This window comes from Danio rerio, chromosome 19, assembly GCF_052040795.2.
Source record: "Danio rerio strain M-AB ecotype USA chromosome 19, GRCz13ab, whole genome shotgun sequence".
NCBI lineage: Eukaryota > Metazoa > Chordata > Actinopteri > Cypriniformes > Danionidae > Danio > Danio rerio.
The window spans coordinates 24,737,627-24,765,387 of record NC_141039.2 but is presented as its reverse complement, the minus strand read 5'-3'; the positions used below and the strand labels follow the sequence as shown (position 1 = coordinate 24,765,387).

Below are 27,761 nucleotides of genomic sequence, written 5' to 3'. Positions count from 1 at the left end.
TGGTCAATCTGTGCTTGAAAAACCCTATTGATTGGGTTTGGGAAAGGAGGAGGGTGGGTCAGTCAATCAGTCAGTCAGTCAGTCAGTCAGTCAACAGCTGCCTCTGGTGAATTTACGTGAGAACAACAAACGTGAATGGCAATCGCATCTGAAGAAGCATACACAGCGGCCTATGGTGGAAGAAAAAACTGCAAATAAAACGTAGCTCCTGGGACATATTTGGCGCTCTCAAGAATATAGCGGTATTGGGCTTATGGGTTAGGGTAAAGTTTACGTGTAGCCATTAATAAAACACAATAGGTTGCTGTAAGAAAGGGTTGGGATGAGTGTAGACATTAATAAAAAATAAAAATAAAAACAATAGGTTACTGTACAAGGTAGGTTTGGGGTTGGCTTAGGTGGAGACATTAATAAAACACAGTAGTCCACTGCAAAATGTAGGTTTATTATTAGAATAGGTGTATGCATTGAAAAGGGTAGGTTGAGGTTTGGGGTAAGGTGTATATTTAGACCTTATTAAACCACATTAGTATAGATTCTGTGTCAAATACAAAGCATTAAATAAATCAAAAGTTTCAGGAGGATTGTACATCCAACTTGGAGCGTAGATCCCATCCAAGCTGACTCGCCCATTTGTCATCCAGCTCTCGGTTTACATCTAACTCAAAAACTGTCAAATTTCACAATCTATTTCATAATCTGAAACTTCACAAGCACATTCTGTGCACACCAGAGCAATAAAATGTCATCTTTAAGGATTATCTTCTGTCATCAAGCATGCGCAAAACACTGGAGGACAAAATGTTATTTCCACACCTCCCAGGAAAGCACCTTCAACCTGCCCCAGAAACGGTCCACAATAAATGAAGCCATCTGTCAAACTTCTTCTTGCTTTTATGGGGCATAGGGAAAAGCGCTATAGAAAAGCGGTGATAAAATCAAGTGTGTAAAAAATATCCACAACGGAATTGAAACAGAATTGAGATTAATGAGGTGGAACAGGCACTGACACTATCTAGTATGGCTCAGTTACAGGTTAGTTAAACCCGACCTCTTTTGTAATGCAGATTACACTGTCTTCTCTCCATTCTCCCTCGTGCTCCCTCTGCTAAATGAGCCCTTTATAGCCGTATAATTTGTGAATAGTGAATTAGCCGCCCCCTCATGCTTTTCATGATGCACGGGTAAAAGTGAGTCTGCTGTTTTGCTTCTATCAAGGCTATGGTTGATGATATCTGTCACATTTATCAGAGTTACCATGAGATCCACAGAGTTACCATGGAGATTTTTATGTTCCACATTACAATGTTTTTTTATATCCTGAATTCAGTATGGACTGCATTGTAAGTCAATGGATGAAAAGTGACTTCTAACATCACAACTATAATGGCTAGACTTTAGATGTGAAAATGAAGATGAGTTAAGCATACTGTAAATTTAAATCTGAGATTAAACAGTTTGAAACCTGCAACCACTTCTATAGGGATATTAAATACTGTGGAAGCTCTTCAACATATTCAACAGCATAAAGTAACAAACTATTTTGTGACAAGTGAATAAGTGAATAAAAGATGAAAAAAATAAAGGATTAAATATTTTTAGTTGCTGATGAACTATCCCTTTATTATCATTGTTAAATGTTTGAGTGCATATTATTATCTTAAATTTTAATATTATATAAATATAATTCCTAATTTTGTAATATAACAAAACCCTATTATATATACAGTGGATGACACTTCAAAATGACCATTATCACTGTAATTGGTGTAATGGCAAGATTAGGGGATTAAGAACTTGTTTTTTGGTGTAACAGTAGTTTGCGACTATGCCGCCAAGGGGCACAAAGGGACGGGATGCAAATAAATAGAAATATACAGTAGCTGTAAATACCCTGCTTGTAAATGGAGATGAAATAATGAAATGACGCATTATAATTTCTTCATTGATCTTTAAAAACGTGTTAATAAGCTTTATTGTCATTGCAAACTGGAAATTAAAACTAAAGAAATAAAAGACAACTTAAATGAAAGTAAAACCATACATACACAAATAAATAAATATATAAATAAACAAATAAGTGAAATAAGGGGTGCAGTGAGTAGCTATACAGTGCTTTCGGGGTGCTCGCCTGTGACCAGAATATTTTTAGAAATATGGTCCATGACAAAGATTTAATCTCTCGGTTTATTATGTATCTATACACATAATTATGTCACGAGGTAGCCAGTAAACTCATATTATAAAAAGATTCGGGTTGCAGCCAGGATTAAAAAAAAAAAATAGCTGATAGGCATTTCTAATATTGTCTCAATAACTTCATTACTTCACACGTCTAAAATGGGTTTATATTGGCAAAATGCATGACATGTTAATGTTAATGCACTATTAAATAAAACATTTCTACACATTCCTCCCACATAAAAAAAAAAAAAAATATATATATATATATATATATATATATATATATATATATATATATATATATATATATATATATATATATATATTTATATATATAAATAAATATACATGTATACCATTTATATTATAGTATTTAAAACTTTTATGTTAAAACATGCTACAGCTAGAAAATATTTTAGTTGACTTAGTTTTATTAATTACATTGAAATTGAAAAAACACCCATTTATATTTCTTCATCGCAAACTAAACAGACATATAAAACTGTATGACTTTTAATTAAATGATTACCAAGGACCTGTTTAAACTCCTTTACTGTAGAAAGAAAAACACAATAAATGTATTTAAAACTTTCAAAAAAGAATTATATTTATAATGATTTCTAAGCACAGTGCAGTGGTTAGCACATTAGCCTCACAACAAGAAAGTCACAAGTTCAAGCCTCAGGTGGGTCAGTTGGCATCTCTGTGTGGAGTTTGCATGTTCTCCCCATATTTGCGTGGGTTTTCTCCAGGTGCACTAGTGTCCCTTACAAGTCCAAAGATGTGGTACATGTGAATTGGGTAGGCTAAATTGTCCGTAATGTATCAGTGTGTGTGTGTGTGTGTTTGCGCGTGTGTGTGTGTGTGTGTGTGTGTGTGTGTGTGTGTGTGTGCGTGCGTGCGTGCGTGTGTGTGTGTGTGTGTGTGTGTGTGTGTGTGTGAATAAGTGTCTTGGAGCCACAACCCAGTAATAGGACAAATCCATACACTCTCACACATACACTAAGATTAATTTAGTTTATTCAATTCACCTATAGCAGATGTTGGTTCCACAATGAGCCTGGGTTGCAGATGTTTTTGGATTATCAATTTGGATTTTGGAAACCAGAGCACCAGGAGAAAACGCCCGTGAACATGCAAACTCACACAAAAATGCCAACTGGCCCAGCTGGGACTTGAACCAACAACCTTCAGAGCTAACCACTGAGCCACCGTGCCGCTAACTTTATAATATGAACCTATAATTAAATAATAATGAAAAATGTAATTACAATTTATTTTAATTGCTAAAATGCACAGAAATATGCATATTATTAGTAATAATATAAGCAATAATTGTAGCAGCAGTAGTACTAAGTTCCAAAGCAAACCTAACTGAGAAAGAATCAGTTTAAATCACATTAATGCAAATCAAAAACTAACACGCTCAATGAAGATTTATTGATGTAATGTTGATGTATTGCAGTAAACACTCACAGCACGTAGGAGTACAGCGATAAATGTGTATCCTGAAGACTATCATGAGATCACTCAGCATGGGCTGAAATATTCATTGTGATGACTAATAGCCTATAGTGTAATCTCATAAAGGACATGTTTATTCTGCAAGACTGGGGGACTGATTAAAGTCTTCATATAATGTTTTAATTTGTCTCAATTATTAACTCTTAATTTGCAACAAAAAACATTTTCTAGGTTGGATCTGCTATAATGAAGCCGTCCAACAGACTCTAGGCTAATGATATTTTAATAGGAAATAAACCACAGATTATATCTGCCTATAATTGACGCGCTCTTATCTTGAGTGTATTTTTCATTAGCACACTTTGAAGCAGCACTGGAAAGACTTGGTTATAGCACCTCATTTTTTAAAATCATTTTAATGTGCCACACTAGACTGAGTGTGATTACGTTTACTCGACCTTTTGTTTCTTCAGACACATTGACTTTGAAATGAGCTCTTTAAAGTTTTCCATATTTTAATTTAATGCTAGATAAAAAACATCAAAAGATATACCGTGGCATTTAATAGGAGCGGACCGTGACAAATTTAGCAATTAACTTGAGAATGATGATATGTCTGTCATAAGAAAAGTCAGTCTCTTCTTGAAAGTCAGATCACTGATCTGTTTCTTCCCTTATTAAATCAGGTATCCTTTTTTACAATGACATATGGCATAACCTTTGCAAAATTACCATGGAAACCATTCTTTATGAAAGAAAATCCATATTGGATTCTACCAGCAGTCCATTTCATTAAATATTGAGTAAAGCAGCAAACTAAAGCAGAATATTTTTAGATAGAAATCATATTAAGTGATTGATTTTTAATTTTTGAAATGCATAATATACCTACTGTACAGTGGTGATCAAAAGAGACAACCTAGACTTTCAAAAATATCAAGGACACAGTTTGCCAAGGACACTCAATTTAAAGGGGTGGTCCAGAGTGTATTTATAAGGCTTGTTTGTGTTTATAAGATGCAAAGCAATGTGTGCTAATGCTTCATTTGTAGAAAATCATGTTATGTTTTCATATATCTTACTTTGATTATATACAGCTGCTCAGCTAACATGAAAACAACTGTCATATGTCCTAGTTCGTCGGAAAGGCCTGCCCTCAAGAGGCTCTAATTGGTCAGCTAACATAATTTGCTGTGGTTCGCGAATTGGCTCCACATCACTACGTCCCGCCCCTACAAGCACGCGCTTTCGCACTGTGTAAACAGTCAGTCGAGTAGCGTTAGCTGCCTGAATCAGACACACAGCTAAATCTCACGCCTACTCTCTAAAACAACATCTCACAGACATCCCAAGTCTCCCGGAAGTTCTGAAACCTCTCGCAAATCCATAGAGACTCCCGGATGCCTGCAAACAAATGATAATCTCCCACCCGGTCCTTAAATAGTCTCCACCGCATCCCTTCTAGCTCATCAGGTACATCGCACACACACGCCCCACCGCTCTTCAGATACGTAGCGCGCACACGCCCCTACCCCGGTCTTCAGGCACCCACTCTCCCGCGACCTCCCGCAGATCATCTCTGTCTACCCCAGAAATTAATTTTTCCAACTTGGAATGTCTGATCTCACAAGTGTCTTTTACAAATATTTAAAATAAGCAAGTGTAAGTAACATAAAACGTTCTCATTTTTTTGCAAGTTTGGTTTTTGAGATGTAGAACACATGAAAGTATCTGCATAAAGAGATACTGAAAGTGTCCTCATAGAGAGGCACTGCACACGCTGCTAAAGATTGTGGGTGTTTACAGCAGTTTGAGGGATAAATATGAATTTGTAGCTAAATTGTTAGCAGTGCCAAACAGCATTTCCCATTGTTTATGTCCTCGCTGCAACATACCGTTAAAACTCTGCATGTAGTGGATCAATTTTAACAAATAAAAATACTTACAGGTTGTGGCTTACAATCCACAGCTTCGTCGGTTGGAAGAGTTTGAATCGATTCCAGCACTAAACTGGGAGAAAATGTAGAAGCTCTCCTTTGTCAAATGCTAGCTATATTCTTTATAATTCTCTGGAACATAATTAAAATTAAATTGCAAGCACTTCTGTCTTTGTGTCGTGTCCTTTGGAAGCCCAAATACAAAAACAGAACTAGCAGCAATTGGATGATATTTTAGCTTATCTTTTAGCGTATCTGCTGCAACATTACAGCACCTCTGGCCACGCCCCTTTGCTGCATAGGGTGTGTGCGTGTGGTGAATGTGCGTAACCGGAAGCTCTTGTGCTCTCTCTAGCCCGGATGTATTTTTTGTAGTCCCCAAACTTCATTTGCTGTAGGCTTTGCTAAGCTAACTCTGTAAAATCCAATGTCTCCCTTTGCATTGAATTGTGAGCATATTACATTGAGAGATGTTGTTTATGTTCATATACAGCTACATTACACATCAACTAAAGTTTAGTGGACCCCTCTTTAAAGTTATCCTGTTGTGTTAGCATATTTCATGAGCTATACAGTACACAAACCTTTCTAAAACAACAATGATCAAAATTAGAGAACACTTTCAGATTGCTCACAGTTATTGGTGTTAATCTGGGACCTGGTGGTCAGTTCCAGGATTGTAGACAAATTCAAAAGCATGAGAATACAAAAATGTAAGATTTTTAAAAGGAGGTGTGACCTAACACCACCCCGAAACCCCTAAATAGGAATTGTCAATGCAGCCATCACTGGTAGATGAGCAAATTGTACTAAAATGTACAAAATACAAATTAAATAGTACAAATTCAACCGTATATTTTTGTACAATTTGCTCATCCCCCACGGAGATTACGTTGATAATTCCTATTAGCAACATAACTTTAGTTTGAGTTTTTCCAAATTTACTGAAAAAAGCTTCAACACCAGGTTGTTTTGAAGGCCAAAGAGATGGGGATTTTATCCAAAAGCATGCTGGGTTTTGCCTGTGGGTTCTATTGCATCTTTAGGGCCAGAACACAGCAAGTCGACCCCAAACAACTAGGACCTGCAAAACACAACTGTGTTGTTGCCTCACATCAGCTCACATCTGCACCAAAAAGCTGCAGTGAACACACCAAACGATAGTAGCCTAGTCTGTTTTCTCATTTAGAGCAGGAAACCGGAACTTCTGATGTGCATGTGCAAAGTGTAAACAAAGCCACATTCAGTACCATTATCCCAGTAATAAATGTCACTCACCAGGGAGGGGCTTACTTCTGCGGCCCTTGCAATGCCAATAACTTAGTCAAGTCCCCCAGAAAGACACGTCCTCCACAAAAGACAAGCCACTAAAAGTGGATGAGTAAGTACTTGGTTTGGGGAACACTGGCTGACAATAAAATAATGAATTGTCCATCCCAGAGTCCTGATCTACACCTAATTGAAAATCTCTAGAAAACCATTTGCAACAAAGTTATGGTTACAAAATCCAATACAGTTGTTGAACTGTGGAAAAGACTAAAAGACGAGTGGACCAAAATCACAGCAGAAAAGTGATAGTGATGTTCTCTGACTGTGTGGGACTATAACCTGTGAGCGAATAGTGATGTCTGTAAGAGACTATTGAAGTCCTGACTGCAGATGTGTTGAAGTAATTTAAAGCAAGAGCTTGTACACTTCCTGCTCATGTTTTGACTGCTGAAGCCTTAAGAAATATTTATTTGTGCTACATTCATTTCTGCTCCCTAATTTTGTGTTGTTGTTTTTTGCTGAAATAAAGGACCTTAATTCGTAAACGCTCCTACTAACTAATGGTAGCTAAATGTTACATTATTTTAGAAAAAAAAAGTTAATCAAGTGTTTAAATTGTTATAAATGGTCTTTTTTTAATTGATCTTCAATTATACTGTTTTAAGGCATAAAGTTTTGGAAGATCACCACAATTTTAAATCATATTAGTAAATCAATTCCATGTTACATATTTTGCCATGTTAAAGTAGGCTGTATATTCACACATTTTTTTTTACCTAATGCACCACCATCTATTTTTTCTTACAGTAGGCTATCTTGCTTTGTGATGTTTTTTGAGAGGGTTTTTCCTAGGTTGCTCATAAGCTACCAACATATTTCATCTCTTTATTTTTATCATGTATCCCAGCAAACAATCCTGCTAGTCTTGCTATTCTGCAGTCAAGTTAAATTTGTGACAAACCTTATTATTTACCTTTTACTAAATGACTAAATTAATAAAATGAATGACTCCTGGGCCATAAAAAAGCTATCAATATTTGGGTTGCACTTTATTTTACACTACTGTGTACATAAGTTAACCTTAACCCTGACCCTATGGCCAAGACTATAGGTCTAAGGGTTTAGGGATATTAACACCAATAATGATCTGCTACCAAAATTAGGTGATGACTATGTGGAACAGGATGGTAAAATAACTGTAAATAGATTAGTCCTGTGTAATACAGAAAAAAAGAAAATAAAAAAATAGGAGAACCTTTAAATAGTTTGAAGTAGATCCTATTTGTTTGATACCCCCTCCCTCTATATCTATTTATGTGTGTGTGTGTGTGTGTGTGTGTGTGTGTGTGTGTGTGTGTGTGTGTGTGTGTGTGTGTGTGTGTGTGTGTGTGTGTGTGTGTGCGTGCGTGCGTGTGTGGGACAGAAGCAGCTCACTGTTCTCATCAGTGCTGAAATAAAGTTTTTTAAACGCTCTTCTTATTTTCAAAATGGCGGAGTACGATCTGACTACCAGAATCGCTCATTTTTTAGACAGGCATTTGGTCTTTCCGTTGCTGGAATTCCTTTCGGTCAAAGAGGTAATACACAGATATACAGTACAACATCGTTGTTAACTTATATAATTGATCGGTAATCGCAGAACTGCACATCGCACGTGTGGTGAATACCGTTAGTTATCTGATCGAGATAAATAATTTCTTATCCCATAATAAAACAATGATGACATCTTTGGACCATTGTGTTAAACGTTTTATTTATTGCTGTTTTTGACAGATCCGTTTTTATTCAAAGCATAAGAGCCTTTGCTAGCACAAATCCTGTGTTTCCAGGGACATCACCATGTTTTTGTGTTATAACAGTGGTGTAACTTTGTATGTAGCGTATATAAAACTAATAAATTAATATAACGTTATTTAATAACACTGGTTTTATATTCGCAAAATCTGACTTCCATTTCAGAAACGTATTATTTGCAAATTCTAAACGGTAAAATCATATTCTCAATTACTATCAAAGTACTGCATTGTTTACAATCAATTACATAGTGCTAATGTTGTTTTGAAGTCATACTTGCATGTGATACCAGGCTTAATATTCAAAGTATCATCAGGGTAAACAATATAAAATGTTATATTCAACTTTACCTGAGTTAATAGTTTCTGTATATTAAGATCCTTAAAACAAAACAATCTTTTAAAATATATATTGCTTCTGATTTTACTGTAACAGTGCAAATAATAGCGTCCTTGGTAAAAACACTGAATAATTAATTCAACATTTTAGACCTATGGTGTAAGTTTAATATTTTATTACCCTTGTTTTGACGCATGTCTGTTTTCTGATTTCATGCTGCGCAATTCTAACTGTTACTTCATTTCTACCAAGGATAGTTTTGTTAAATCTGACATTTATTGTCTTCTCAGATCTACAATGAGAAAGAACTTCTCCAAGGGAAGCTGGATCTTCTCAGCGAAACAAACATGGTGGACTTTGCAATGGATGTATATAAGAACCTCTATCCTGACAAAGAAATTCCACACTGTAAGTTTTCAATAAAATTGATAACTATCGCTAATCAACAGATGCTGTTATCATATACAGTATTTCCTTTAGGATTTTTCCCAGGTGTGGCGGAAGGCCTTTTTTAAACAGATCTACCAACTACCTTGCGGCATTATTTCAATGACAAATGTCGTGAGCGCAGTATTACAAGTCGAGATCACATTCATGTAATAGCCTAAGAGCATGCAAATCGCTTTGCCTGTGCTCAGATTTCCTTCTGCTTGTGCACACCATCTTAAATATATGCTGCTCAAGCGCAGATCTTCTTGTGCGCTCTCAAATAAACGCTGCTGAACTGTGATTTAGTGCGTTTAAGTATGTCTCCAACATTTATTAGATTGGCTAGGAATATTTATGAATGTCTCCGATAGACCTACAGAATGGTATTAATGCGTCCTGAAGTAAAGTGAAATGGATATACATCGTGTTTGCTGACCTCACGCATAACGCACCTGTCAGTCAGCAAGTCAGTCAGTCAGTTAGTCAGTTAGCACATCCCCTAGGGTAAGGGTTAAACAAATAATGCACAGCACTACTACAGTTACAGAACAGTTTGTGCTGTTATAATTCACTTAATTTTTTTTAAGTTTTAGTGCGATTATCACATGCTAATTAAAAAAAAAAAAAACACGACTGAGTGTTTTAAATGAGAAGCTGTTATGTAGTCATGGCGGGATCAGTTTTGTCATGGCGCCTCGCCATGGAAGAATGAATGTAGCGGAAACCATGTTATACTTCATGTGCAATCACCTCACAAGCTACTTTATATTAGTTTAAATTAAACAGTAAGAGTAAAATGTGACACTCATTTTTAAAATCAGCAAACAACTGCAGCTGTAGAATATTACAGTTATTCAATATTGTGAATAAACATACATTTGTGCAGCTGAGCAGTAAAAGTGTACCTGTTCTTATTATCCATTATTATCTTATTATCTACTGAATTGAATTGAATTGTTCTTACTATCTATTATTCAAAAAGAAATATTTGTTGGTTTTTTATCATTTAGAATTTTGAAATTTTAACAAATTCTGCTGCTTAATATCTTAAAGGTGCAATAGGTGATCTGCCAAAATGCTAGCATTAGCATAATAGCTTAGAAATTTTACGACCCTCCTCTGCTGTCCAACGCCTCCGAGCCACGCCTCCTTAAGTCATGAACTCACGAACGCACACACATATTTTGCCAAAACTGTATCACAGACTGTCATTGTTTAGAAATGAACAAATGTGTGAATACAAATCAAACTTCACCTCAGTAAAGCTGCTTAGGCAGAAGTGCACATTTACTAATGTTTTGTTATTAAACTAAATAAAAATGTAATCAGAAAAGGAGTGCTAAAAACAGAAATATCCTGCCATCTGTTTATATTTACACTTGCATTTATGATAACAAGACAACAAGTGACTTTTCATTTTCAATTGTGCTCGTTGATCCTCGTACATCGCTTGTTTTTGCAAGGCAAGGCAAGTTTATCTATATAGCACTTTTCATACACAGTGGCTAATCAAAGTGCTTCACATAAACAAGAATAAAAGAGACAAGTATAAGAAAAATAAGAACAAATAATTAAAATGATAAACTGGTAAAAATGTGTTAAAACAGGTTATAAAAGAATGAAAAAGAAGAGAAAAACATAATAATAGTGCGATCGGTTGGACGTAGCACAGTGCTCATTCAGTCAAGGCACAGCTAAACAGATGTGTTTTCAGTCTCGATTTGAATGTGCCTAATGTTAAAGCACATCTTTAGTTTCATGCATACAGTACAAGGCCACGTTGGTCTTTCAGAAAGAATTTCAGGTTGATGCAGAGTTTGCAGATGACGTCTCTTTGTCAGGTGTAGATGCGTGCTTCACGTGCGCGCAAGAGTGACGTATCAGTCTGCTTAAAGAAGCTGCACAAAAATTCAAATTGTTGTGAGTTATTTGTCGGTCCGACAATATTTAATTGGATGAAAGTTTTTAAGTTTTATGCCTTATCCAGAAAACAAAAATACAAATAAATACATTTAAATCATTTACTTTAATCATTAGGAATGTGAAGAGACTTTCAACCAGCCCAGCAAACAATGTTTCTGAAGACAATCACCTACTGCACCTTGAATGTCAGCATATTTATGTCTTAATTTCATAAAGCGAATATTATAGGAGTACAACACCTGTTTTGCTTTTTGTTTATTTATATTTTGCATATTTAGAGATATTTTACTATTCAAAAACAAACTTTGCTCTTCATTTAAGGTTTAAAATGTCAAAATTAAAGATTGTTAAAATGGATATGTGGTTTTTGCTTTTTAGTATACATAAGTAATACCCTTATTTATTGTTTAGATGGAGTTGTTGAAAAAAGTATGTACTTTTATTAAAGAATGACATAAAAACAATTCTAATTACATTTGTTAGGTTAATTTTTTAGGTTTAGCTTTTTTTATAAATTTAAATTGATTAAACATAAAACAGTTAATTGTAAGTTGACTCAGCTCATTTTAATTAAGTAGTTTGAACTAGCATTGATAATGTAGTTACGAAAAGCAAAACATCATATTAAAAAGGTATTCATTTTTATCAAATTAATCGATTACTTTAAAAAATAATAAAATTATCAAAATGATTGTTAGTTGCAGCCCTATTTATCACACTTATCTGTGATATGTCTACTCCACAGGTGTGAACCTACACTGGTCTCAAGGTTCGGTCGGATTATCATGCCATCGATTCGGTTCAATTCGTTATCTCAGTGCATCACGGTGCATTGGCGATGCTTTCTGTACGCAGTTTTATATTCTCTTTACAGCACAGCAATTCTTGTAATAAAATGTATAAATATAAATAAATAAATATATTTAAATTTATGAACTATTATGTAATACAATATTGTCCTTTAATTCAAACAGTCAAAAAGCAAATAAACAAATATAAATATCCCGCTTGCTTTCTGAGCCTTGTCTACCAAGTTCTTATACCCCTTTAATTGGCCACGCGCTCAACAGAAAGGGCTGCGATTGGCTCTTCACAGATGAGTGACACTGAAAAATGGCTGCGGAGATCACAGCTGTTCCATGATAGCCTCCCTCGTGCATATGAGATAAATCAGGGATTCCCAAACGTTTGTATTCCAGGACCCACCTAGGAAAGTAATTCAATCTCAAGACCCACCATAATATTTTATTATGGAAAAATGGGTAAAAAAATTTATCCATTCAAAGCAGTCAAAATTATATGGTGTGCGGCTTTTTGGATTTTGCGATTTGATATGCACAAAATGAGGCTCGAAGTCCTTTTTTGGGATGCTGGCTGTAACTGATAATTTTTTTGTTGAAAAAGATACTCTTCTTTTTTCAGAAGAGAATATGATCAACCTTTGATCAAGCCCCGTCACATCACAGTAAATTCCATTGCTAGTGTAGTCATAAGAAGCTAAATAGCTTTTTGATCGACTACTACAAGCTGGGAAAACGTCAGATAAATATGCCAATGCATTTAACGTTATTGCTGAATAGATGTAATATTTACACATTTGCTTGAGGAAGGAATGAAGGGGGTAGTTACATTACTATTACTATTTTCCATAACATCCATGCCCTTCCATAACATTAGATGAAGTTAAAACTAACAGATAGCACTATAGCTATTTATTGATTAGCAATCTGTCAACGTTGGGATGTAAAAAATATGGGACAACAAATAGCTTCAAATAATAGAATACATAGCAAACATTAGAAAATATTGACAATAAAATAAAAGGTTTAGCCTATTAAAATCAATGGCCTATCCAGAAATTAAATAAAGCTATAAAATCTATTTCACTTTAAATTGTATTTGCATATTGATTAAAGTTACTATAGTTATTTAGTGAAGAGCAGCAAATGAATCTCTCATTATGTTTTGTTTGATAAAAGAGGTGTTAATGTAAGAATGCACAGATCTATAATGAAGCATTTGACTACTTTAATAACTGTTTGTGCTCATTTAAGAGAAAATTGGTAGTGTTGAAAATAAAACACGCAGGACCAAGCAAAAAAAAAAAAAAGAAAAAAAAAAGAAAAAAATAAGCACTTTTCTGACGGTCCCTTACTCAGAGCTCCACTCTGCGAGAGCTCAAACGGAGCAGTGCTCGTAATGTCAAGCAAAAAAAAGAAAAAGACAGCTGTGAAACATAACCAGCTTTGTCTTTTTGTAGGAAACACACTTTAGATATTTTTAGGGTAAGAGGTTTTTAAGTTATTGCTGTCAATCGCACTGGTTTTGATTTACCGCAATGTAACTATAGCTGCAGCTATGTGATGTTGCGCGACCCACCTTTGTTCACTGTGTGACCCACTAGTGGGTTGCGACCCACAGTTTGAAAACCCCTGAGATAAATGACGTCAGTATATAATAACGGGTTATGATTATAACTGAACTGATACCGAATTGTTCACGTCTGCATCGCAGTGCACAGAAGAAACAATTAATTTTGATACCCCTACTCCATATAGTATTATAGCAACAATGATCATTTTGCAATATATTGTGCAGCACTAATCGCTATACATTGAAAGTAATTCAGTCATGACGTGTAATAATTTATCTTTTTGATAGCCTTGAGGGACAAAAGAACCACAGTGGTGGCCCAGCTAAAGCAGCTCCAGTCTGAAACGGAACCCATAGTGAAGATGTTTGAAGATCCAGAGACTCAGAGACAGATGCAGTCCACCAGGTCTACTGCCAACATAATACTGTTTATTGCTCTGTAAAATATAATATATTAGACTGTGGAGTTGCCTTAATGTAACTCTACTACTATGTCACTACTATAAAGTTCTTGTGTTTTTTCTTAGAGATGGAAGGATGCTGTTTGAATATTTAGCAGACAAACATAGTGTAAGTGTTTCAACACATCTCAAATATTTTTATTTTTTTAATATATTTTATATTAAAATAATTTATTATTTTATTTTATTTTATTTTAATTATTATATTTTGTATTTTAGAGTAGCTAATTGACCACTTGTTTAATTTTTTATTGATTTTGATTTCTCTTCCCTCAGTTTCGTCAGGAATATTTGGATACACTTTACCGCTATGCCAAGTTCCAGTATGAGTGTGGAAACTACTCTGGAGCTGCAGAGTATCTCTACTTTTTCCGCGTGCTTGTAAGCAAGACCACTAATGTTTCATTTAGTTTTTGTTTGTTTGTTTAATTTGATTTGTGAAGTGTGAAATAGACTTTAAAATTACAGCCTTAAGGGAGAGGGTTAGAATACATTAATTTGTTTCATCCCTGAGTGGTTTAACAGCTTTTATTTTTTTAGTAATTTACCTGAACAAACAATCGGCAACCATCACTTCTAGTGTTTTGAGAGGTTGTTGAACAAACAACAACAAAAAAAAGACTTTACTTTTTTCATTGTATCTTTAAAAATGTATTTAAAAAACAATTAAAAAATATATATATACTTTTATTAAACAACAACGTCAAAACTGATGTTCTAGTGTAACAAAGTTGACTTTTTTTCAAAATTATTTGCCCTCCTGTTAGATTTGAATTCTATTCTTTTACATTTCATCACTAAGTTAAAGGGAGAGGAGGTTTTTTTTCCAACTCATTTTTTTATATTTTATAGTTTCAATAACTTATTTAGAATGACTGACTTATTTTGTCTTTGCTATGATGACGGTACATAATATTTTACTAGATATTTTTCAAAATACTAGAATTTAAAGGCTTAGCCAGGTTAATTAAGTTAATCAGGCAAGTTAGGGTAATTAGGCAAGTCATTGTATAACAGAAATTTTGTTTAGTAGTCAATTGGGAAAAAAATCTTACTTAAGGGGCTAATAAAAAAAAAAAATGCTTTTATTCTTGCCTAATAAAACAAATAAAACTTTTTCCACTAGAAAATGAAATTAAATATTGTGAACATTTCCTTTCTCCATTAAATATCACTTGAAATGTATAAAAATATGATGTTTATGTTTTCAAAGTGTATTATTAAATGAGTGTATATATTCAGCTATAGAAAAAAAAGAGACCACTTAAAGATTCTCAGCGTCTCTGGGTTTTCTAGGTGTGGGTTTTAGTAAAATGCTATTATTTGTTGTTTTCGATATCTAATATTTTACAGTTTCCACTTTTTCTAATAGAAATAGTTGAAAATAACATTTGGTCAAAATAACCAATTTTTCACTGCAGTTATGACTGCAAATAGGGAATATTTCACCATATATTGTCTTCATAGCTCCTCTAAAGTTCTAAAAAATTGCCAACTTGTTGTCTAAAAATACAGTAAACATGGCAGAAAAATCTTTTTGTTATTTAACCAATTGTCAATTTATGCAAAAAATGGCAAAGGACAATTTTTTTATTCAGATTTTTACAAATTCTATTTCAAATATTTCCCAAACTGATGTTTAATGAAGCAAGAACATTTTCAAATTATTTGCTATAATGCTTTTTGTTCTTTCTCTAGAAACTCTAGAGACTATTTCTTTTCATTTCCCTGGATTAAAAAAAAACTTTTTAAGGTCAAAATTATTAGCCCTCTTAATAAATATTTTAATTGGCTACAGAAAGCACTGCTCTTAAATAACTTGCCTAATTAACTTCATAACCTAGTTAAGCCTTTGAATCCACTTTAAGCTGAATACTAGCATCTTACAAAATAACAAACATATTATTCTGTCTTCATGCCAAAGACCAAAGAAATTAGTTTTAAAATATTAAAGTTTTAAAATGTGTTGAAAAAAGCTCCCTGTTAAACAGCACATGGGAAATATTTTTTTAAAAATTACAAATTTACAAGAAGACTAATCATTTTAGCCTATCTAAAGGGTTAATAGTGCCAACTGATGATCAACAGTATACATTACAAATTATACCACTTCCTAACAGGAAAATCAACCATCAATCAAGAATGCATAATTATAGGGTGTCATAGCTTTGCGATCAAAAAATGTCATTATAATAGGGCAAAAACAGCTGTGAAACATAACAAAAGTGTAGTAATTTTGAACAATACACAAGGGTAAAATTAGGACAATGCTGTTCTAAAATCATTCACAAAGCACCTAATCTTGACTTAGGAATTTAAAAACTTTTTGACCCACCTCAGATGTTAACTGGAATAGGAGTTATATGTTTAACACAATTTCCTACACAAAATCGAAATGTATCAATGCTAAAGTGACAATAGCTTGCATAGATATGAGAGGGGCGAACATGATATTGGAAAATGTGTAGAAAAACTCATGGTCTGGTTTTCATGATCCAGGTTCCCTCCACAGACAGGAATGCTCTGAGCTCTCTGTGGGGCAAACTGGCATCGGAAATCCTCATGCAGAATTGGGAAGCAGCCATGGAGGACCTGACCCGCTTACGAGAGACCATCGACAACAACGTATGTCTGTCCACCATTCTTCACCATTCACCTCTGTCTAATAGAAGCTTTGATGCTGTATTCCAACAGCAAAATTTGTCTCCCTGGTTAATTTGCTTCTCCGCCAATGTTCCTTTGAGCTCCTATACAACAGACCTTTAGCAAGCATCAGGCCGTAAACACAGAACTGACCACAATGGCATTTACATTGCATCAGCTTTGACATGACATTTATTTGCGATGCAGTTAAAAAATGGATGTGTTTGGATTTACTGTGGCCCTGTTTGCTTTGGTAGTCCATGCATGGAATGTAAGATCAACTATATGACACAAGGCTGAAGCGGTGTTGACATGTTTTGAATGAAAGCATGTTTTTGTTTTGCTGCATGATTCAGTCGGTGAGTTCGCCTCTTCAGTCACTGCAGCAGAGGACGTGGCTCATACACTGGTCACTGTTTGTCTTCTTTAATCATCCCAAAGGCAGAGACAACATCATCGAGCTCTTCCTCTATCAGCCCCAGTGAGTAGAATCAACTAAGACATACACTTGGTAAAGTATAGAGATAAACCAAAATGAAAATTTTTGGCCGAAAAAGAGCAAACCAAGGCGAAACTGAAACACTGCAATAAATTCTGAAAATTGTTAGTACCATTGCATTCATGGCTATGACTGTGTAACAATCTAACTAAAACCAAGGCATTGTCTCAAGAATAAATCAATCACTTAGATTTTCACTTAATTATGAAAATATGTATGTAGCGCATTGCAACAATGGGTATCACTTTTGGGGATTGAGTCTTATACAGACAGATAACATCTAGCTGTTAAGTGGTTGAGTTTGTCTTCTGCTTAACATTTGAGAAAGATTAGAGAGAGTTTTTTTTTTTTTTTTTTTTTTTTAATAGGACCAGTGCATAAATTATAATTTTTTATATGTAGTAGCCCCCTTCAGAAAATTTTCAGTGGCTGAATATTTGGTGCATCCCTAGTAAATTAATTTGACTAACAATTATTTTGACTCATTTGTTTAACTTCACAGTTTAATGTTATTGCACAATAACTGTTTTGACAATCAGCCATCAGTAATATTGTATAAGACACCATCAGAATGAGTGTGTAAATATATTTTTTGCTCACTGCATGTAGAGCAATTTGTTGATTAACTTATTAGTGAATTATTTTACAGACTAGAAAAATAAAAGCTTAATGATTTTAGGTTTAAAAAATTTTTAAACCTAATTTTTAAACCTGTTTTAATTTTTTTTGAAAAACATGAATAATAGTATTCTTAAGTGTACTAGAAAATATTTATTTTTATATATATTTCAAATTTTATTAATACATTTAAAAAAAATTAAGTGATTTTAAAATTAATAGAACACATATTAATGATAAATAAAGCCTGTTTTAATGTTTCAGTTAACTTTTCTGATAATATGTCAAGATATAGGTGGAATAATGTTTTATTCAATGTGTAATTAGACAGCAACTAGCTCTCTGCAACTCCCACATGGTGGCCCACTGAAGCAGGGCTGTGCCCAGTCAGTACCTGGATGGGAGACCACATAAAAAAGCTAGTTTACTGGCAGAAGTGGTTTTAAGGCTGATTTATACTTTGCTTCATGTGTGCAAATGCTTTGGTTCAGCCTTTGCACGGTCGCATAGCCTTTGTCGTGGCCATCACCAACGCTGACACGCACCCTTTAATAAATGTAACTACACGTCGCAATAATGCATAGCGCAAGCTCTATGATTTGTTGGCTTGGTAGCGCTGATGAGAGTTGCGCGAACCTGTTGGAGAAAGTGTTTACAAGTGTCGTCTCGTGAAGAAGCTCTAGGCGGAAAGTTTTTTTTTGTGTTTACCTTATGATTGAAAAGTCTTGAAAGTTGTTGCTTGTCCGCCGGTTCCCACATCAGAATGAGCAAGTTTTAGCTACTAATACATTAAGGTAGCTTTCAGAAAAAACAAAACATCCCCGAAGAAACTCGACACAGTGGAACATAACCTCACTACCAGCTAGCGCATCGAAAGTGTTATTGCAGAGCAACACAAACAGCACGCAGAAGTATTAATGCAGGACAACGCGCAAGGCATGCGTGGTGAGTCACGCCCATCACTCGACACAGAAGTATAAATTAGCCTTAGGTGAGGCCAGCAGAGGGCGCTCAACCTGCGGTCTGTCTGTGTCCTAACGCCCCAGTATAGTGAAGGGGACTCTGTACTGCTCAGTGAACCCTGTTTTTCAGATTAGATGTTAAACCGCGGTCTGGACTCTCTGTGGTCGTTAAAAATCCTAGTATGTCCTTCAAAAAGAGTAGGGGTTTAACCCCGGTATCCTGGCCAAAATTTGCCCTCTGGCCTCTGTCTATAATGGCCTCCTAACCATCCCTATATCATCATTGCCCCATCAGTCTGCTGCTCACTGGTGGTGGATGAGGAGATTCCCCCAATGTGTAAAGCGCTTTAAGTGTCCAGAAAAGCGCTATATAGATGTAAGGAATTATTAATCAATTATTATAATGTATGCACAAATTTCTTGCTGGATTATAGGTAAAACAGTGGTTAGAAATAGAGCGGCACAATATTGCAATGCATAATTACAATTAATTAGTATTTTTATAATTTGCATTTATTTATTTATTCATCAATTTTTCATTAAAAAGCGATGTACAATTGATGATAATGGAAGATCTTTAGATCATCAGACAAGCAACAATATGTAAATGCAGTGATTAGTTTTGGTTTGTTTAGCATTTCAGACTTTTTTTAATCAATTTTTCTGTTTAAAATATATTTTCAATTGACATTATATTTATTTATTTTAAGTATGCCTGACAAGTATTTTTGGTATGTCAAACTTTTATTGAAAAATATCTTTACACTTTATAGAATTTTCATTAAACATTCATTTAGAGACCCATTAAATATAACTGTAAACATATAGTAGTAACAGTAAACTTTGTGTGTGTGTGTGTATGTGTGTGTGTGTGTGTGTGTGTGTGTGTGTACATATTTTTTGTAGAAATATTTATAATGGCACAAAAAATTTACATGATGTGAGATGTCAAATAAAGGCAATTGTTATAGTATTTATTCTTCAAGGAATCTTGGGGGGAAAAAAAGGATAACAGTAACAAATAACATTTGTATTATATACTCTATAGTGGGAAATATTTCCTGTGCAGCAAATTAGCATATTAACATGATTTATGCAGGATCATTTGACACCGAAGATTGGAATAATGGATGTTAAAAAGTCAGCTTTGGCTTTCTGCTTTTCTGCTTTTCCCTTTTCTGCTGCAACAAGAACTCTAGAATTGCTCATTAAAGAAGAACTGCGACACCACATTTGCATAACATTTTTGTTGTCACTCGCTAAAAGGACCCGACGCAAATATAACACGCGCTTTCCAGCAATTATTACAGCGAGGGCAGTTGGAAAATTCATCCTTAATGAGATTTGCTCTTGAAAGTGTTACATTTTTAGGGGGAACAGTGCATGAGTGCGTGACCATATAATGAGCGGCGCTTAGTCTGAGCACTTTGAAAATGACACGCTCTGTTGAGGGTTTGAAGGCCACAGTGTTGAAATGTTAAAATGGGAACCAATCAAAGCCAGTTTTGTTTACAAACTGATCACTGCATGGTTTGTAATTGCTGTTAGTTTGCATTTTGGTTTTAATTTTACTAATGATTACAAAATATAGCAGAATCAGCTGTTATAGAATATAAAATGATTATAAATGTATTATTTGAACAGAATATAATGTTGTGTAAAAGCTCTAATGTTGTGGTCTGTACTGTATGAGTTTTCAGAAATCATTTGATATGGAATTTTTTTTTATTTTGGAATTGTTTTGATAGCTGATATGTTTCATTTTACATTGTCATTTAGCAGGCACTTTTGTCCAAAGTGATATACAATTGAGGAGGCATTTAGCGATTCAACAAGAACAGGCAGTAGGGTGGAGGTACTATGACATCACCTTGTAGGCTAATTGGCCTATTGCTAGCATAAAACTGGTTCCCTCTATAAAATTCCTATAGAATTTTCCCATTGGCTTTTTGAAATTGTTTTGTCCAACCAGACAATCCTTACACGAAAATACAAATTTTAGCACTTTTGCATCTTAAATGCAAATACAGGAATTAAAAAGCTAACATTAGCTATAAACATACTACAGTCCCTTCGGGGTGCTCGCCTGTGACGTCAGCACCACTTTGCTACAGACTTTTTAAGCTTATATTTAGAAATACGGTCCATGACAAAGATTCTCGGTTTACTATATTATACTAAACACTATGTATTATAAACAAATAAACACACCTATACTTTATAATCCTATGTGCCTTTTGGATAGTTTTTATGTTTAAAAAACATTTTGTTTTGATTTACGGTTGTTGTAAAAGCTTTCAAAATGTATGTATAAATCTGCCTACATAGTATTATCATAGGACATATTTAAATAAGTGTATTGCTCGCGTACATACAGCCCGCTTACCTTAGTAAAAGATAACAGAAATAAGGTGTGAGGGACAAGTCTATATGCCTGCAAGTACCATCATAGATAAATGTAAAGCAGTCCTTACATTCACATATGTTTTACATTTTAGTGTTCAGATGAAGAAAAAAAACGATGAAAAATCAATTGATCACAGTAAAATGACAGTTAATATGTCTGTATTTCTTACACATTTATTCACACGTTTGCATTACTGGGAGCGGGAAAGAGACAGGCTGCACTGGTAAACAGTATACCCATAATATTGTTTAAATAAAATAAAGGATCACCAAATCAATCTGTCTTGACAGTCTTTACAAGTGAAGGCATTATTTACACACGATATGAATTCTCAATTAGAAAAATACTACAAACTATAAAATACTTTTTATGAAAATGCTTAAATACCAGACAAACCCAAATGCCCAATTCAAGCAGTCTGCGTTCCCGACCAGAGGCTCCTGGAGAGGATGTGGAGCTTCAGGAGCAGGTGGAGTTATTTTTGTGGATAAATATACATTTTTCACATTTTTTTCTGCATGATTGCAAAAACTAAAGGCAAACACATACTGTAAACAACAGATTTTATTAAAACATTTCAGAAAAGTTTGAACTAAACTTGATTAATTCTCTACGACCTGGTTTTTAATATAAAATCTACTGTCTGACAAAAAATAAAAATAGATAGCAACCAAGTCATTGAACATTAACCAAAATACCAGTAAAATAAATAAATGTTGGACAGCATGCACGTGAAGTGGTTCAACCAATGAATACATAATTTAACAGTTTAAAGATATGGGCCTAATTTTGTAAATAATGCCCAGGAATATACAAATATTTTTAATTTCTTATCATTTTGCGTCTTTGACGACAAAGCCGAACTTTTAGCACCCTTTTCTCCAATCATCGGTCACATGGTCCTTTAGAAATCATTGTAATATGCTGATTTAGTTCAAAAAACTGTTGTGCTGCTTAATGTGCTGCTGAAAAATAAAGTAAGGGATTGCTTTTCATTTTTAGGGAATGTACTTGCCTAGGTTGCCTTAACTACTCCATATATATTCAACACTTTTATACATTTAGAAAAATGTAGTATATGTATTTTGTATTTTTTCAGACTAAAGACAATAACATGCTTAAGAAAATATAAACTGAATGAAATTGGTTCATGACAATATATGGTATAAATTCATAGAAGATGTATACATAATTGTATAAACATTTTTTGCTATTCTGATAATTTTGCGTAGTTAACTTTACAACTAAAGAAGGGTAGTTTTGTCCGACAATTGAACATTATTAAGAGAAATTAATGACAATAAATGTTATATGCAGTCGAAGTCCAAATTATAAACCTAGAAAACTTTCACAGCATGTCTGATAATATTTTTTTCTTCTGGAGAAAGTCTTATTTGTTTTATTTCGGCTAGAAAAAAAGCAGTTATTAATTTTTTAAACACCATTTTAAGGACAAAATTATTAGCTGCTTTAAGCAATTGTTTTTTTTTTTCCGCTGTCTACAGAACAAACCATCGTTATACAATAACTTGCCTAATTACCCTAACCTGCCTAGTTCACCTTTTTAACCTCGTTAAGCCTTTAAATGTCACTTTAAGCTGTATAGAAGTGTGTGTATATATATATATATATATATATATATATATATATATATATATATATATATATATATATATATATATATATATATATATATATATATATATGCTGTCAAAGCTTTGAAATGCTTCATGTTTTCATACATCTATGAAATTACTTAATGAGTAATTTAATTACTTTTCAGACAAAGTAAATATAAAGGTGATTTAAATACATTTTAATGATGTAATTAGTTATTAATTACTTTTTTGAAGTTACTTGCATAACACTATTTCCAGCTTATTAAACCTATACATTTTGGGCAATGTGTGCCTGTGTGTGTAATAATTGATTATTTTTGCATTTTTATTACATATTAAAAGTCTGCACTGATACTTAGTTTTGGCTTGCCAAGTCTGAATAAATAATTGAACTGGCATGTTATTTATTAGGCCAATTATACTTTTACTCAAGTACATCATTTATGTGTTACTGATGGATTTTGTCTTTTTTCCACCAGGTACCTAAATGCAATTCAGACCATGTGCCCCCACATTCTCCGCTACCTGTCCACAGCTGTCATCACCAACAAGGATGTGAGAAAACGGCGACAGGTTCTCAAAGACCTGGTCAAAGTCATCCAACAGGTCAGCATGGTCACTACTTTGTGTTCAAGTTTTCCCATAATGCTTTTTTTTTAAACATGATTTTTTTATGCCTTGTGTAATGCAACTGTTTAACAAATGGTCTTCTAAACAGCAATAAAAAAATTTGATACTGAAATGTTTATAGCAAATCATCAGGCATTCAACTATTAAAACCCAAAGTGAGTATTATCCGTAGAATCCCCCTTTTGATCTAATACAGCCATGAGTCCTTTTGGCAAAGATACAACAAGTTTTTCATACCTGAAATCTGATCCTCTGCCATTCCTCCTTGCAGATCCTCCCAGTTCTGTCAGGTTGCATTGTAAATGTTGGTGGGCCTCTCTAGAGATGCTTAATTGGGTTTAAGTCAGGGCTAGGACTGGGCCATTTAAGAACAGTCAGAGTTGTTGTGAAACCACTCCATTATTTTAGCTGTGTTCTTAAGGCTGATTTATACTTCTGCGTCAAACACCGGCGTATGCTACGGCGCTGACGCATAGCCCATCGCCGTGGCCGTCGCCGTCACTGACGTGCACCTCTCAAAAATTGTAACTACACGTCGCAACAACGCGTAGCACAAGCTCTGTGATTGGTCGGCTTGCTAGCGCCGACGAGTCTGGGCGGGACCGAGAGCCGCGCGAATGGCGCGAGCGATTGTTTACAAGTGTGGAGTCCCGTGAAGGAGCTCCGGATGGAAAGTTTTGTTCTTTGTTTACCTCATGGTTAAAGTTGTTGCACGTCCGCTGGTTCCTGCCTCAAAATGAGCGAGTTTGAGTCACTTGTACATCCAGGAAGTGTTCAGAATAGCAAAACAGAAGCGAAGAAACTCGACACAGAGGAACATTTACACCTCACTGCCCACTAGCGTTTCGGAAGTGTTAATGCAGACCAACGGAGACAGCGCGCAGAAGTATAAATGCCCAGCCACGCGCGTTGCCTGCGCCGTGAGTTGCGCCGGTCACTTGACGCAGAAGTATAAACCAGGCTTTAGGGTCATTGTCTTGTTAGAAGGTAAACCTTTGGCCCAGTATGAGGTCCTGAACACTCTGGTGGAGGTTTTCCTCCAGGGTCATTAATGTACAGTAAAGTGATGACATCAGAATTCAACTATTCATAATTCTGACGTTGAATTACTGTGTTTGAGACATACACTTGCAATCTGTCATTGACAACACTATTAGTTATGTTAGTAATGTTAAAGTTATGTTAAACATAATTAAAATTATTTTTTTCTACTGGTAATCAGTCGTTTGTCATTATCAGATTCCCTCATGCATTATATTCAGCATTATATAGGCTAGAGTAATTATTCTGACACTGTTGAACATTTATTTTCATGCACAACACTTTGTGTTTGCTATGAATGAAAAACATGTCAAATGCTTGTCGTAATCATAACTTTAAAATGTGATATGATTATTTAATTAATCATTTTTCACTGCTAAGTGCGGTTCTTACTTCCTGCGTGGCTCCCAAACGATCACTCTGTGCCACAAACTATGTGTTATTTACAACTTTATTACCTGTTATTCACAGCCTATGGAGGTTCTGTTCACTAGATTCGTTCACAAGCGCGCGCCCGCCCTCTCTCTGGTGACAGCTGTTGGTCAGCTCACATCACGTGTGATTTCGCAAATACATCATTGCATGAAGACAGAAATTACATTTTTAGGGAGAAATATATCTTATACATACAGTGTGACTCAACACCTTTTGGAGATGTCCATGTTCCTGAGCAACGTACGTAAAAGAATGTGAAGACTTGTGCATCCGACTTTGCTTCCTTCCTGAACTTGAAAATAAGATTGACAGAATCATAGAAATGCTGGATTCAGATCTACTAGGTGGTCGAATCGAGATTGCAATTTTTTTCGATTAATTGTGCAGCCGTACTATGGGGTGCAATGTGTATAATAATGAGGAAAAAAAATACTTAAATATAACAAAAAGTGAAAATCAAAGGGGGACTGAATACTTTCTGTACAAACTAAATTATGAAGATGTCAGTGAAAAGGTATTTTTCTATATGATATGCTTGTCAAAATATCTGTGTATATACTCTGAAGCAGCAAAGAAGTATGGAAGGATGCACAGATGGAGCAGGATGTGTTTGAGTCATTAAAAAAAAAAAAAAAGAGAAAGATTGACAGGCTCATTTCTGTGGCATATAGCCAAAGTATTGGACAGAAGGAGAGACCTCAAGTATATCCTTCTGGTGAGTGCTGAGTTCATTTCAGTTTTGTTGATTATTTTCCAAGTTTACATGTAAAATTTTTTTGTTATGCTGATTGGACAAGTGTAAATGTGTCTGTTTTTAATATACATAATATATATATAAATATACATGCACATGAAGTTTTCACTGATTGTTTGTAGAAAGTCTTAAGCATTTGTACTGAATCCACTGTACATTTACTGAGTCAAATGGGAAATTTGAGAGCTTGTGAATCATAATTGTTTCAAATCTGGACATCTAAATCGATACCCATCTTTATTGGCCAACCACGAAGGGGCAAGGTATGAAGAAATTCTTGTTATAACTTTAAGCATATTAATAAAATATTAATTAGATATTTCACCCAGAAATTTAAATTTGCTCACTATTTACTTAACCTCAAGCCATATCACCCTGCAGCCCAAGACCAGTTACTCACTAAAGCTAAGCAGGGCTGAGCCTGGTCAGTACCTGAAAGTGAGACCGACCACATGAGATAAATTGGTAGCTGTTTGAAGTTGTGTTAGTGAGGCCAGCAGGGATCGCTCCAGCTGCAGTCTGTGTGAGTCCTAATGCCCCAGTGAAGTAAGGGGACACTACACTGTCAGTGAGTGCCGTCTTTCGGATGAGACGTTAAACCGAGGACACTGATCATTAAAAATCCCATGGCACTTCTCGTAAAGAGTAGGGGTGTAACCTCAGTGACCTGGCTAAATTCCCTCCATCAGCACTTAGCTGTCATGGCCTCCTAATCATCCTCATCCACAGAATTGGCTCTATCACTGTCTCTCCACTCCACCTGGAGTTGGTGTGCTGAGTGCACTGGTGCCGTTGTCCTGTGGTTGCTGTCACATCATCCAAGTAGCTGCTGCATACTGGCGTTGGTGTGGAGAGATCCCCCCCAATCAATTTTGAAGCGCTTTGGGTGTATGGCCATACACAATAAATGCGCTGTATAAATACACATTTTATAACATTACAAGTGCTTACAAATCCTTATGAGTTTCTTTTTTTTCTGTTGAATACAAAAGAAGATATTTTAAATGAATTTAGAAAACTCAAAACCCATAACCATTGACATCCATAATAGGAAAAACAAATACTATGGTCGTCAATGGTTACAGGTTTACAGATTTCTTCAAATTATCTTTTTTTTTGTTCAGCAAACGATAGAAAGTCAAACAGGTTTAGAACAATTAAAGGGTGAATAAATGATTACAGAATTGTCAGTTCTGGTTGAACTATCCCTTTAACAGTACCATGGTTATACTGTAGCCACCAATGCTTCACAGAAGCTCTCCGTTGCCCACAGCAATGAGTGTTTAGAAGAGTGCTGCCATTTTCAGCTGTCTAAAAATCCTTTATTGGACACATGGCCTTAAATGCTATACTTGAACTTCCAAATGATGAGGACTAGGGCCTAAATTGATGCATAAAAAGAAAATCAATGGCATTGTTACGGACACGTAATATGCCAAGTAATCCTCAGGAGATGAAATTCAGCTATGGTAATTTTTTTAACTGGTTACGACACAATACATATGTTAAAGCCAAAAGTGTGTGTATGTACAGTATGTATGTATGTATGTATGTATATATATATATATATATATATATATATATATATATATATATATATATATATATATATACACAATATTGTAACAAAAGGGGAGTCAATTTGATCAATACACACACAAGGGTTAAGAAAAATCTAGATAAACCAACTAGCTGACCATTCATTCATCACACTATCTCTACATCATTTTATCATACCTTCAATATATGCTGTACAAATGTATTTATGGAAACCATCTGAGCCGAGCTTATTTCCGGAATGATTGTTGTGAACATTCCCGTCTTTGTGGATCAGATGAATGAGCTCACAGATCCTGCTTTGAGGTTTCTAGCTCGACGAGCGTGCTGCATTCCATTACGCTAATACAAGATGCGCTTCCCTTTAAGCATGCATTCAGAGCTGGCGAATTAGCGTCTCTTTGTAAATGTAGTTGTCATGGC

General features: G+C 34.9%; 1 protein-coding gene across 4 annotated transcripts in view; it reads left to right on the top strand.

Annotated features, from left to right (window-relative positions):
- Positions 1-8,311: 8,311 nt before the first annotated feature.
- eif3eb (eukaryotic translation initiation factor 3, subunit E, b) overlaps positions 8,312-27,761 on the top strand; it is a 39,895-nt gene continuing 20,445 nt past the window's right edge. Inside the window, exons 1-8 of one of the 4 annotated variants that reach the window (NM_001362621.1) lie at positions 8,312-8,431; positions 9,278-9,395; positions 14,001-14,118; positions 14,240-14,282; positions 14,450-14,554; positions 16,673-16,798; positions 17,173-17,297; positions 23,401-23,527. In NM_001362621.1, the coding sequence (NP_001349550.1) occupies positions 8,342-8,431; positions 9,278-9,395; positions 14,001-14,118; positions 14,240-14,282; positions 14,450-14,554; positions 16,673-16,798; positions 17,173-17,297; positions 23,401-23,527 (852 nt within the window). In that variant the 5' untranslated portion in view covers positions 8,312-8,341. The remainder of the gene's footprint in view (positions 8,432-9,277; positions 9,396-14,000; positions 14,119-14,239; positions 14,283-14,449; positions 14,555-16,672; positions 16,799-17,172; positions 17,298-23,400; positions 23,528-27,761) is intronic. The other 3 variants (XR_015516017.1, XM_087294629.1, XM_087294628.1) reach the window with 3 other exon arrangements.